Source organism: Sitodiplosis mosellana, unplaced genomic scaffold (genome assembly GCF_009176505.1).
Source record: "Sitodiplosis mosellana isolate CC-2019 unplaced genomic scaffold, AAFC_SMos_1.0 Smas_scaffold_6170, whole genome shotgun sequence".
NCBI classification, from domain to species: domain Eukaryota; kingdom Metazoa; phylum Arthropoda; class Insecta; order Diptera; family Cecidomyiidae; genus Sitodiplosis; species Sitodiplosis mosellana.
Window position 1 is genome coordinate 3872224 of NW_022601411.1, and position 10662 is coordinate 3882885.

At 34.5% G+C, this 10662-nt stretch overlaps 3 protein-coding genes across 12 annotated transcripts in view; 1 reads left to right on the forward strand and 2 right to left on the reverse strand.

Annotated features, from left to right (window-relative positions):
• Positions 1 to 6829, reverse strand: part of LOC129576030 (helicase domino) — a 28793-nt gene extending 21964 nt beyond the window's left edge. For 6 of the 10 annotated variants that reach the window (XM_055460415.1, XM_055460411.1, XM_055460414.1 and 3 more), the window contains exons 1-6: positions 6394 to 6610; positions 5065 to 5180; positions 4449 to 4902; positions 3776 to 4273; positions 3490 to 3579; positions 2122 to 2211 (exon numbers count right to left, since the gene is read on the reverse strand). In XM_055460415.1, coding sequence (XP_055316390.1) covers positions 2122 to 2211; positions 3490 to 3579; positions 3776 to 4273; positions 4449 to 4902; positions 5065 to 5169 — 1237 coding nt within the window. In that variant the 5' untranslated portion in view covers positions 5170 to 5180; positions 6394 to 6610. Of the gene's footprint in view, positions 1 to 2121; positions 2212 to 3489; positions 3580 to 3775; positions 4274 to 4448; positions 4903 to 5064; positions 5181 to 6393 lie in introns of all 10 variants that reach the window. The other 4 variants (XM_055460417.1, XM_055460416.1, XM_055460419.1 and 1 more) reach the window with 2 other exon arrangements.
• Positions 6830 to 7240: 411 nt separating this feature from the next.
• On the reverse strand, positions 7241 to 10090 carry LOC129576040 (putative mediator of RNA polymerase II transcription subunit 26). Its single transcript, XM_055460444.1, has 3 exons — positions 9733 to 10090; positions 9515 to 9653; positions 7241 to 9456 (listed from the first exon to the last, which is right to left on the reverse strand). The coding sequence occupies exons 1-3, from the start codon at positions 9915 to 9917 to the stop codon at positions 9160 to 9162; spliced, it is 621 nt and encodes a 206-aa protein (XP_055316419.1). The 5' UTR covers positions 9918 to 10090; the 3' UTR covers positions 7241 to 9159.
• Positions 7352 to 8770, forward strand: LOC129576038 (DNA repair protein RAD51 homolog 4-like). Its single transcript, XM_055460442.1, has 3 exons — positions 7352 to 7487; positions 7632 to 7758; positions 7828 to 8770. The coding sequence occupies exons 1-3, from the start codon at positions 7352 to 7354 to the stop codon at positions 8624 to 8626; spliced, it is 1062 nt and encodes a 353-aa protein (XP_055316417.1). The 3' UTR covers positions 8627 to 8770.
• Positions 10091 to 10662: the final 572 nt, after the last annotated feature.

The following is a 10662-nucleotide window of genomic DNA, read 5'->3' on the forward strand; positions in this document are numbered from 1 at the left end:
CATATTGGTTATAATGTTCACAAATGGCACGCAATACACTGTATACATTTTCAATATGGTCGCGCCCATTGTGTACGACAGTGTGAAGAAGAAGAAGCAGTATTATAAGAAACTGTGTATGGGTTTACATAGGGATGTCTTGACCCGATTCGATTCAATCAAATTGAACAAAAAAACATTGTTCTTGGCAGTCGATGAATTCGACAACGAGTTTACTTAACGGCGATGAAATTATCAAAAAGTGCTTCTACGGTGTGCTGCGGCAAAACTATACCAAAGATCATATCTTTATGGACCCAGGTTTCGGGAAAATAGTTATTACCATTCTTGGCGCATGGTTTCCATGGCTAACGAACACGTATTTTGGCAATTCGTTCAAATTCTTGCGCGAACAATAGCAACAAACGTGGAAGATAACCTCAAAACGCATTGCGAACAGCGTCTTCGAAATGCGATGCTACGAACTGAATCACATGTGTCTGTCTGGAGATCTCGAGTTGGACGAATTATTCGATAGTGAGGATATCAAAAATGCCATCAACTACACATACAAACGAAGAGATTCCACGTGAGACAATGCAAATGCCATACTGAAATTGAACATGCTGTTGAGAGAGCTTTTTCTTATTAGCGCACCTTACAGCTTGGATGATCCAGACCAATTCAACATCAAAGAATTCGTAGAATGCAATTGGTTCCTAGCATTACGCACGTTCGTAAAAATACACAGCGTAATATCTATTGCAGGCAAGCTGATTGCAGCCTTCAAAAGACGTGGCAATTGTGTTGTTCGGTTGGTCGATGAGTACATGGCATCACAACATTGAGCCAGATGCTTCAAACGGTTCCCGATATGGACGAAGAGAAAACGATTCAAGAAGTGCAACGAATGCCCCACCAGATGAACGTGTAAGACTTTGTAAATTCAAAATCCAGCATTTAGCATTAAAGTTTTTTTAATAAATATTTTCTAATAGTTTATTGGAGTTCTGAAGCGTTGCACTTAGTGGGCTATTTCAGGTGCATAAGATGTCTAACTCTATGTGCCACACATGAGTGGTTTTATAGGCGTTATTTAATGATCTGAACATTCATCTTCATTTTTCGGTATGACAATGTCAAATTGACATCAGATTACCGTGATATGGATATGATTTCTTCAATGCATCATATGACGGTAAGTAAAATTTGTTCAACGCTTCGGAGCAAACTATGTCACAAAGTAGTATTGGTTGTAATATCGCACAGCAGAGCGATACAATACATATAAAATCACTATGCTCACCAATAGTAATAGTGGTGATCTGTCAAATTACCAATAGAATTCGTGCATGTTGTAAAAGTACTTCTGTGTGAGTAATTGATGCAGAATTCTTCTCTCTTTAATTCAAAATCTATCATTTCTCTTTTTCAGGTTATGAAAAACACCCTAATTGTATGTGCAAGAAAATTCCAAAAATTAACAGAAATTCAAAACATTACTGGAATTGATATGTGACAATATCTCACACCATAGAAAATTTGATTTTGGAAAGGAAATTTTCTGATGGGAACCGGAAATAAAATTTTTCGTACGGAACTACATTCTAAATCCACACGGTCTCTTTTTATGATGATACTAAAAGTCATACGAAAAATTTGAAGCACCCAAAAGCGCTATAGAAATAAAGAAGAGAGCTAAAAGAATAGGATGTGGGGATAGTTACAATTTTTGACTAAAAAATCGCTCTTGTATGGTAAGAATATCACCAGCGCTCAAATCAAAATACATGCAATGTTTCTAGCCGTGAAATCAAAATATAAGCAAAAATTAGAATCATGCCAATGAATCTCATTTCAAATAAACGAATCGCATTGATTCCAACTAAAGACGTGTCAAAAGGTAACTTCAGTGGAAAACATTCAACTCAGAACATTTAAAATATAATACATTTTTATAATCGACTCTAACAGAGAGCTCAACAAATGAACAGAATTTCAACATAAGTTAGCAATTTAAACGGGTAACATTGAAAGAAAAATGTAATTAAATAATAAAATTAAGAAATAAATATAAACAAGATATAATAAAAAACAAAGAATTTGAGGGAAAATAATAATGATATAATTTATAGGTGCTACCTGGCACCAGTGGCACAGTAATTGATGATACTGGAATTTGACCAAAGACCATACCATGACGACCACCTTGTGGTCTTCCGGGCACATTACCTACGAAAATTAATTTGATTGTTTTGATTTGTGATTTTGTGAGTGACAGAGTAAGATAGACAGGATATGCAATTTTTTTGGTTTTGATTCAAATGAAATGTGAATTTTAGACAAAAATTTGATAATTTTTTTGTTTTTTCTTAATAAACGAAAAATGAAAGACTAAAAGAAACAAAAATAATTTAAAAAAAAGGAAATGAAATTATGTTTTTCATAATATGTGTGTTGGCGTGTATGTGAATCCACAATACAATTTTAATGGATTTCTTTTAATTTAAACTTTCTCTCTAAGTTTCTTAAGCTAAATTTGATTCTATGTGTATTGTAGTTGTTGTTGGTGCTATTGTTGCGAACCTAAACTCTTAGACCATTCGATCATTCTCTTGCCAATTTGATCTAAATATTCAATAAAATCAATTCAAAGTTTTGAAATGAATAATATAGAAATTTATGGTCATTTTTTCCAAAGATAAAATAAGTAAACCAAAGAAAAACTTCATTTTCAAAGTGGTTGTGATAGAGAAGGGTTCGATTTATAAGTCGGTTCACTATCAATCACTCAATGTCGATGTGCGCGTTGAACCAGAAATCGGTGCATCCTACTCCAAAATTAGGAAATGCGCTTGAATTAACCATGCGCCAAAATTGAATTTAAGCAAATTTGTTTCGGTATTTACACATTTTCAATAAAAAAAAAACATAACGAACTCTGATTAAAAATTACGAATTTTGGCACAAAACAAAATTGTATGCATGAGTAAATGTATCTAGTGTGTGCAGTAGTAGAGAGTATTTTTTTTAGTGTTTTACACAAAAATACAAAGAACAAGAAAAACTCAACAGTCATACAAATAAAGAAACAAATCAAATAAAAAAATGAGTCACGAGAGAAATTTAAAAAAAAGACTAAACGAATCGAAAAGTTCAAAAAGGAGAAGTTTGCTGACAGTTTTGTTTTCTGTAAAACGCGCAATCAAAAGGAAAAGAGTCAAAATAAGCCGTGTATTATTCTGAGCGCGGTTCATCAATGTGTTAGTGGAGTTTTGAATATTCAAAGTTTGTTAGTTTCCGTTGAAAAATGGTGGGGCAGAAAACATTCACAAAAAATAAAATTCGAAACAAAGAAAACAAAAAAAATAAAGAAAAAATATTTTGATAAGAGAGACTTAAAACTGGACCAAAAACAAACCAAACATCAACGGAAAAAGGTGTTGAAAAACATAAATAAAAAGTTTTGAAAAAAAATCCGGAGGAAAATTGCATGTCTTTCTCGTTTACCTAATTGACTAAGCTGCACTACGGCCGCTGGTAATGTGGTTGAGATTGCGACCGGTGTAACACCAACGCCTGGAATTTTGATTTCGACGCCTGCCAAACGAGAAAACGGGGAATCGTTCAGGTTTCGATTTTGATTTTGATTTAATGAAAAAACAACTGCTTTTTTATGCATTAGAGACACAAACAGAGACAAACACATATTTCCGAGAGTGATGAAAATGAGAGAAAGCCAAACAAAATAACGAAAAAATATTAGAATTAACAATAGAACATAATAGCTGCTTACCGTGTGGTGAATTCGTTGATATGAGTGGCGGTGGTTGAGTTTGAGTTGCATTCTGTGAATGGATTTGCTGACCAACGGTTTGTATTGTTGGTGATGCTGTTGATGTACTTAGTGTGGTTGTTGTGATGCTGGCCGATGTTGTTTCGGCACTGTTCGGATCCAAGCGATATTGCTTCATGAAACTTGCAAATTCCGCTGTCATCGCCCTTCGACGCCACGTGTGATAATCCATCATACTACCGCCGGTTTGAAGAAAATAAATTTCGGCAACATTATCCGCATGATTCTCTTTGATTTGCTTCAACCGAAGCAGTCGATGATTAAGGTTTCGTTTCTTAATTTGGCTAATACTGTCGGCATCTGTACCCAGCACTTGGGCACTGCGCTTTTTCGCGAGTAATTGTTGCTGCTGATGAATAGTAATTGTACCCACGGTAGACGAATCAGACGTTACACTGGTTTTTAATGGCGTTAATGTATTTGAGACGGGTTTTGTTGCTATGTTTAGGAAAAAAAACCAAATTTGTGGCATGAGAATGATTTTGTTTTGTTTTGTTTTATCTTGGCTTGTCTTTGCAATCATACAAAGCAGTAATCATTGCTACTATTGACATACATAAGATTGTGAATTTCCAAACAATTTTGATAAAATGTATTGTGAATAAACACTTACTTTCTGTGCTTTCTATTATTGCTAGCACTCCTGTTTGCGACGTGACCGTTTTCGTTACTTCATTCAAACTTTTTGAATCACAATTGTTCGATACACTATTACTACTGCTGCTGCTGCTAACGAATGCATTTTGCGTTCTCATTTGTCGTTTTGTCTGTTGAAGACTGGAATATTGTTGTGAAGATGTCAGAAAACCGCTGCTCTCGTCTACCTTCCCACTTCGGACAATCGATGTGGTTGCTATACTGCTATTGTTTCCGCCGCTGTTTATACATATACTGCTGGTAATGTCCCGTATTTGTGAATCGGCTCGCGACGGAGAAAGCAGGAATTTACCGTGCTTACCCGGCAGCGCACGTATTTTCGGTTCTTTTTCAATGCACGTACCTTCCGTGCTCTCAGGTAATTGAGACATTTGAGATATTGGCACCGCAGAAGGACCAATATGGGAATTCTGTTATAGTTGATTGAAAGGAAGAGGGGGAGATCAATGAAATAAATATAAATTCATTTGACCAGAGGAGAAGAGAGACCGGGGAGTATAATAAACCGGATATCCGATGCTCGTTCACATAGAAAAATCAAAATATTGACGAAAAAACGCGTCCATTCTTACCGAAACTACTAAGCTAGCACTTGGATTCGGAATCGATCTGCGGTTTACTACAGCAGGAGTGAAACCAATATTTGGTCTCTCTCCTGCTGATTCACCTTCATTCATGTTAGTAGCATCTATTTGAGAAAAAAAATCTCGTATGAAATATAAAGAATAATCCCACTTTCTGCAAAAACGTGTGGTTAAACATCATTGGCGAAAGTGAACACTAAACAGTAAACACATTTTGATGCGAGACGACGAATTCTGAGAAATACTTCCAAACATTGAACAACAGATCGTTGAGAGTGTACAACTTTAGTAGACAATTATTTTGTGCCATTTATTTGACAAATCCTATTAGTTGGTGAAGCATATACGTATGCAACACAAGATCTATTGAATGAACGACTTGTTATGCTCAGCGCACTTTCGAGTATTGGACATTAGTTACGCACAGATATCCATTATACCGGTATCGCTATAGTTTTGTTTTTACCAATACGACTGGCTTTACTCAATCAATACCTTACCACACTAAATTACACATTGGTAGCGGTATTTTTTTTTTCTATCGATTTCCTTTCTGATTAATCTATTAGGATTTATTGAATTGCTGCTTTAAATACACGCTGAATTGAAAGAAAACGGCCTAATCTCCAACATAAATTGATCCCGGCCCGGCGAATTATTCAAAAATTACTTTGAAATCAATTAAAAATAGTGGCATATTCACAAGATATATAATATAGCATGATCGTGTAATAGAAATTATGTCGTAAAGGAATCTATTACAAGAATCGAGAAAGATATTATTTTGCGCTTTTTCAAGTTCTACAAAAAAATTGTCGGTAGAAGTTAAAGGGTTACAAGAGAATGATACCGCAAGAAAAAAAAACTTTCAATCCATCAATATGATATCAAAAATGGAGAAAATACACCTTCAACTTAGAAAATCCGACACAATTTGACGAAATAAGAAAAGCAAATCACGAAACAAACGCCAAAGAAGAAACACAAGAACATTTAATCTCGGACATTTCGCATATTTAAATGGTTTGTATGAGCTTGATATATCAGAAGCAGTCAGAAGGGAAATGTATGTAAAAAATATGAAATATAATTTTAAAAAATTGTACAGAAAACAGGCGGAAATAATTCTAATTGTGTAAAAGCAACTCGGTATGCTATATAATGTCTTGATTTTATCGTTTGTATATGGTTGTTGTTGTTTTTGTATGGTGTAGTTTGGTGTCGTATTCTCTCTCTGTACTCGTTCGCTAAACGCGCAGCCATCTTTGAATAAAATTGATTTTATATTTTTTATGTCGTAGACAACGCCATACTTACTGCCAACAAAATCACAATTTTTCCGAATTATTCATTACCATCGATCGTTTAAAAAATCACCAATCGATAGCCAATAATTTAATAAATGTTTTTCACATAAACGTTTTTAATATTTTTCACTTGATATTAGTGAATTTTTGCAATTTTCCCAAAACACGAACCAAAAAATATTCCACTTCTCTTTTGAGGTTTTTTTCTCTCTATAACGCTGGTTGCACACAACCAAAAAGTTTCAAACGAATGAAACAGAATAGGATGAAAACTAAATAGAATTCAGCTGGGGGAGAAAGGGACACACTACGAGCAAATTGTATATACGGTTGAATTATAATGTTTTTTATTCTCTTCTTCTTCTTCTTTTTCTCTTCTTCAATTGTATGCACACGACAGTTTTCAAATATGATACTCACAGCAGCTCAGTATGTCGGAAACTGAATTCAGTTCATCGGTTTATGCTGCGACCAAGCCTACATTTGTGTGTCGCACAAATACCCAGCGTATATTGATATCGCTCTAACCCGCAGTGTTGTTGTTGTAGCAGAGCGAAAATGAACCGCTTACGATGCGGTACAAATATAGCATTCCGGTCATGTTGCAGGGCTGTCCAGCCGCAGCCGACTGCTATAAATTTAAAAAAATTTTGAAGAATTATTTATTCTTTTGAAAATAAATATGCTTTATGTTCGCATATTGTCAAAATTTCAATGGTTCTTTTTAGAGAAAGGAAATGTATTATTTTGTAAATAGATTTATTTGGTTGCTCACTTACGGTTCAAAGTCTTGGAAAATACCGCGTATTTAATTGTCATAAATGTAAATGTCAGTTAATCGAAATATATAAAAAGCATTTCAAGTTTTTTTTAAACCTAAATCAAGCCATAATTTTGTTCATTGAATAAAGTTCAGAGGTGTTGATTGAAAAGTTAAAATAAGATAACATTTTTGTGCTGGAAAAAAGATGTTGAAACTATGCACACTCAATCATGCTATGCTCAGTGATCGAGTAGTTGAAGTGCTCAAAGAGAAAAACATTGTTACTGTTTCTGAATTTCTTCACACCGATTCAAACAAATTGAAACAGTTATTAAATATTGGTGAGACAATTATGACAGAAGAAAAGGAAAAATTTATACCAAAGATAATCCGAAATTATCTCACTAAAGATGACATTTGAAAGCATATTTCAATTATTCATTTCATAAAATTGAAAAAAAAAATTATCTCCATACTTTCTATAGATTTGATCGATTTGGGTACCTTGAAAAAGGATTTATGGAGTATACTCGGAATTTTACCGATTAACGGACTTCAACATTACAATATACTTATAAATCAGTCGAATTATATTCCGACCGGTATCAAAAGGTTTCACATTCATTATATTCAATTATGTCAATTCCATTCCTTCAGTCCTTTAATAAGAACAACTCTCAGTTTAGATGAATTGCTGGGCGGTGGTGTTTTAAGTGGAGGCCTGATCGATATTTGCGGCCTGTCAGGTTCAGGAAAAACGCAACTATACACAACGATCGCCGTGAATTGGGCTACCAATGATGATATTCACACGTTTGTTGTGGATACCAAGGGAGATTTTTCGGGTGATCGAATAAATCGAATTCTGTTGAGCCGCGACGAATTGGGTGCTGATAAACGTAAACATATTATGCGTAATATCAAAGTGGAAAAATGCAATAGTCCGTTCAAATTAATAGCACTTATGCGACGTTTATTGGATCAAATGTCCTCGCATCCAAAGGTTAAGTTACTTGTCATCGATTCATTGCCGACCCTATGGTTTCTCTTTCACGGCAACAAACGAAGTTTAAACCAACGAAATCTAGCAATCCTTGCTGACCTACTGAGAAAATTGGCTGTGGAATATTCAATTGCTGTTATAACGATAAATATTGAAACTAGAACCACTTTCGTTGGGTTTGGGTGCGCAGGTGATAAGAGTGCAATCGATGATGCGAACCAAAATGAAATGGATTTGATGAATCAAACGGAGTCGCCAAAGACAACGTCGGCTTTGCTGCCAGCACTTGGAAAGCACTGGAATTCAATATGTTCATTACGTTTACGAATCGAGCGCAAGCTTGATTCTACTAATTCTAAATCGATCTTTACAACGACTGAACCATCAAACGAGCGAATAATTCGAATTTTGAAAAGCAACCAAAACCAAACGGATATTCACTGTATGGTGCATCTTACGAATACTGGTATCACTTGATTCAAATCATTGCTGATTTCTCCCTTATTTTTGTTAAAAATTCTAGAATTGCGTCTACAATTCTTCTTTCTCAAAATTCATTTGAACTTAAAACTGTAAAAAGACTCAAAAAGAAAAACTGATAATAAAACGTATCATAATAAACATTTTGAGGTCTACTAAAAACGGTTTTTCCATGAACATTTTCTAGGCCGCGAAAAACGGCAGTCGAAAGAGACACACATACATCGACAGACGAACAGAAAATTTTATATATATATATATATATATATAGATATAGATTCTTTTTATTCGTGTTTATTGTTGTTGTTGTAGTTTTTGTTGTAATAAAAAATCACATTGTTTCTGTTTTTCTCGCTTGAGAAAAAGATACGTTGTACAAATTAGTTCGTATCCGTTATGGTAATTATAATTGTTGGGAATAATCAAGTGTGTGGTGCTCAGAAGTATTTTTATACAGAGTGCACAAAACGTCAAAAACCGGGTTGAAGCTGATGATGCATGCATATTGGTGTATAAGCAAATTACATGTTTTATTTCTTCAATGTATTGTAGGCCTTTATCACTTTTTTACTGGGTATAATTGAATCCCCTAAACCAGGACGTTTCTTATTGTTTGCTTTCGATGTGGTGGTTCCGGTGACTACCTTCGGTACACTGATAGCTGGTTGTGTGTATGCATCTTTATCAGTTGTAATGGTTGACTCAGCCACGTGCAAATCAGAATCATGTGCATATGTACAATTCGACCCAAAACGACACCGACCCTTCCGATAGTTCCAACAAATCTTTTTGCCATTTTTCATATGTGTGTGGGCATCAGTTTCAACCTGTCAAAAATAATCATTTTTATAGAACCTACACCAAAATTCACGTGAACCTACACACCATTTTCACATGTTTTTCAAGACTGGCAATTTGATCAATTTCTGCTTTTTTATACGGATTATTGAACACTTGTCCGGAATTATTGTTTCCATTCAATAAAATTGATGAGGCACTTGGTAGAACCGTTTTCTTTGTATCGCTGAAATAAATAATCCCTCATTAAATATTTTTCAGGAAAATTACAATTTTCGATTTTCATTAAATGCGATCTAATTTACCTTACTCGTTCGTCCGAACTGTCACTAGAATCGTCATCTTCATCGTCATTTATATCGTTCGCGGAGTCAGATGGAGATCTTAAAAAGTTTTTCACATAATTGTTTGACGATATGTTCTTTATATGTGTATTTTCGTCATTTGAATCACTGCTGGATCCATAGTCAGCGGATACCAATGAATTCATTTCGTTCTTTATTATAACAAGAAGAATCGCAATTAAAATGCGCTTCGACGTAAATCGACAGCGTACGCGTTTTCGTTGATGAATTTTGTATGCTTAAAAAACAACACAAACAAAACGACGCTTTTCATAACACAACAACGATTTGTTTAGGGTATGATATATATAGTTGTTGATGAAATGCTAATGATAAGACAAAAAGAGAGGCATATTGTGTGTGTCCCGGGCCAATTCACATCAGACAACACTATTTCTCGTTGGACGAATTTCAACACAAAATAAATCGTTCAGTTGTCATTATTTCGAATATAAATGATGAAATTCGAAGAAAAAACTGAAACTACTGAGATTTTTAATGGATTGTTAATTTTATTTTCGAACCGGGTATCTTACAGGATAGTTTTTTTTTTAATTCTAAGCTGCTTAGATTCAATGCCTTGAACTAATTTAAAAAAAACGTATGACCATTTTTTCTGTCTGACGCTTAGTTTGAACAAAACAATGAGTGGTCGGAAAATATGCCGGCCGATTTAGTAAAAAAAGACACTGAAATCTTTTTTCTTTCAATTTTTGACTAATGAACAGTGCAAAATGTGAAAATATTTTAATTCTTTTTTGAATGGCTTTTCTGTTATTTTCTCAAACATTGTGATGCTATAAAATGCTCGCTAGTGCACAGATTAAAATGGAAATTGGTATATTGCAATATGCAATCTGATTTTGATTCTGAACTGTTGGCGCTGAACTT

Excerpts from the sequence above, each read along its gene's own strand:
- LOC129576038 (XM_055460442.1), top strand. The coding sequence starts at position 7,352 with ATGTTGAAACTATGCACACTCAATCATGCTATGCTCAGTGATCGAGTA. Across the intron at positions 7,488-7,631 it reads GAAACAGTTATTAAATATTG|ATTTGATCGATTTGGGTACC; the intron begins GTGAGACAATTA and ends TACTTTCTATAG. Across the intron at positions 7,759-7,827 it reads ATTCCGACCGGTATCAAAAG|TTTAGATGAATTGCTGGGCG; the intron begins GTTTCACATTCA and ends AACAACTCTCAG.
- LOC129576040 (XM_055460444.1), bottom strand. The coding sequence starts at position 9,917 with ATGAATTCATTGGTATCCGCTGACTATGGATCCAGCAGTGATTCAAAT. Across the intron at positions 9,654-9,732 it reads AGTTCGGACGAACGAGTAAG|CGATACAAAGAAAACGGTTC; the intron begins GTAAATTAGATC and ends TATTTATTTCAG. Across the intron at positions 9,457-9,514 it reads TTGAAAAACATGTGAAAATG|GTTGAAACTGATGCCCACAC; the intron begins GTGTGTAGGTTC and ends TATTTTTGACAG.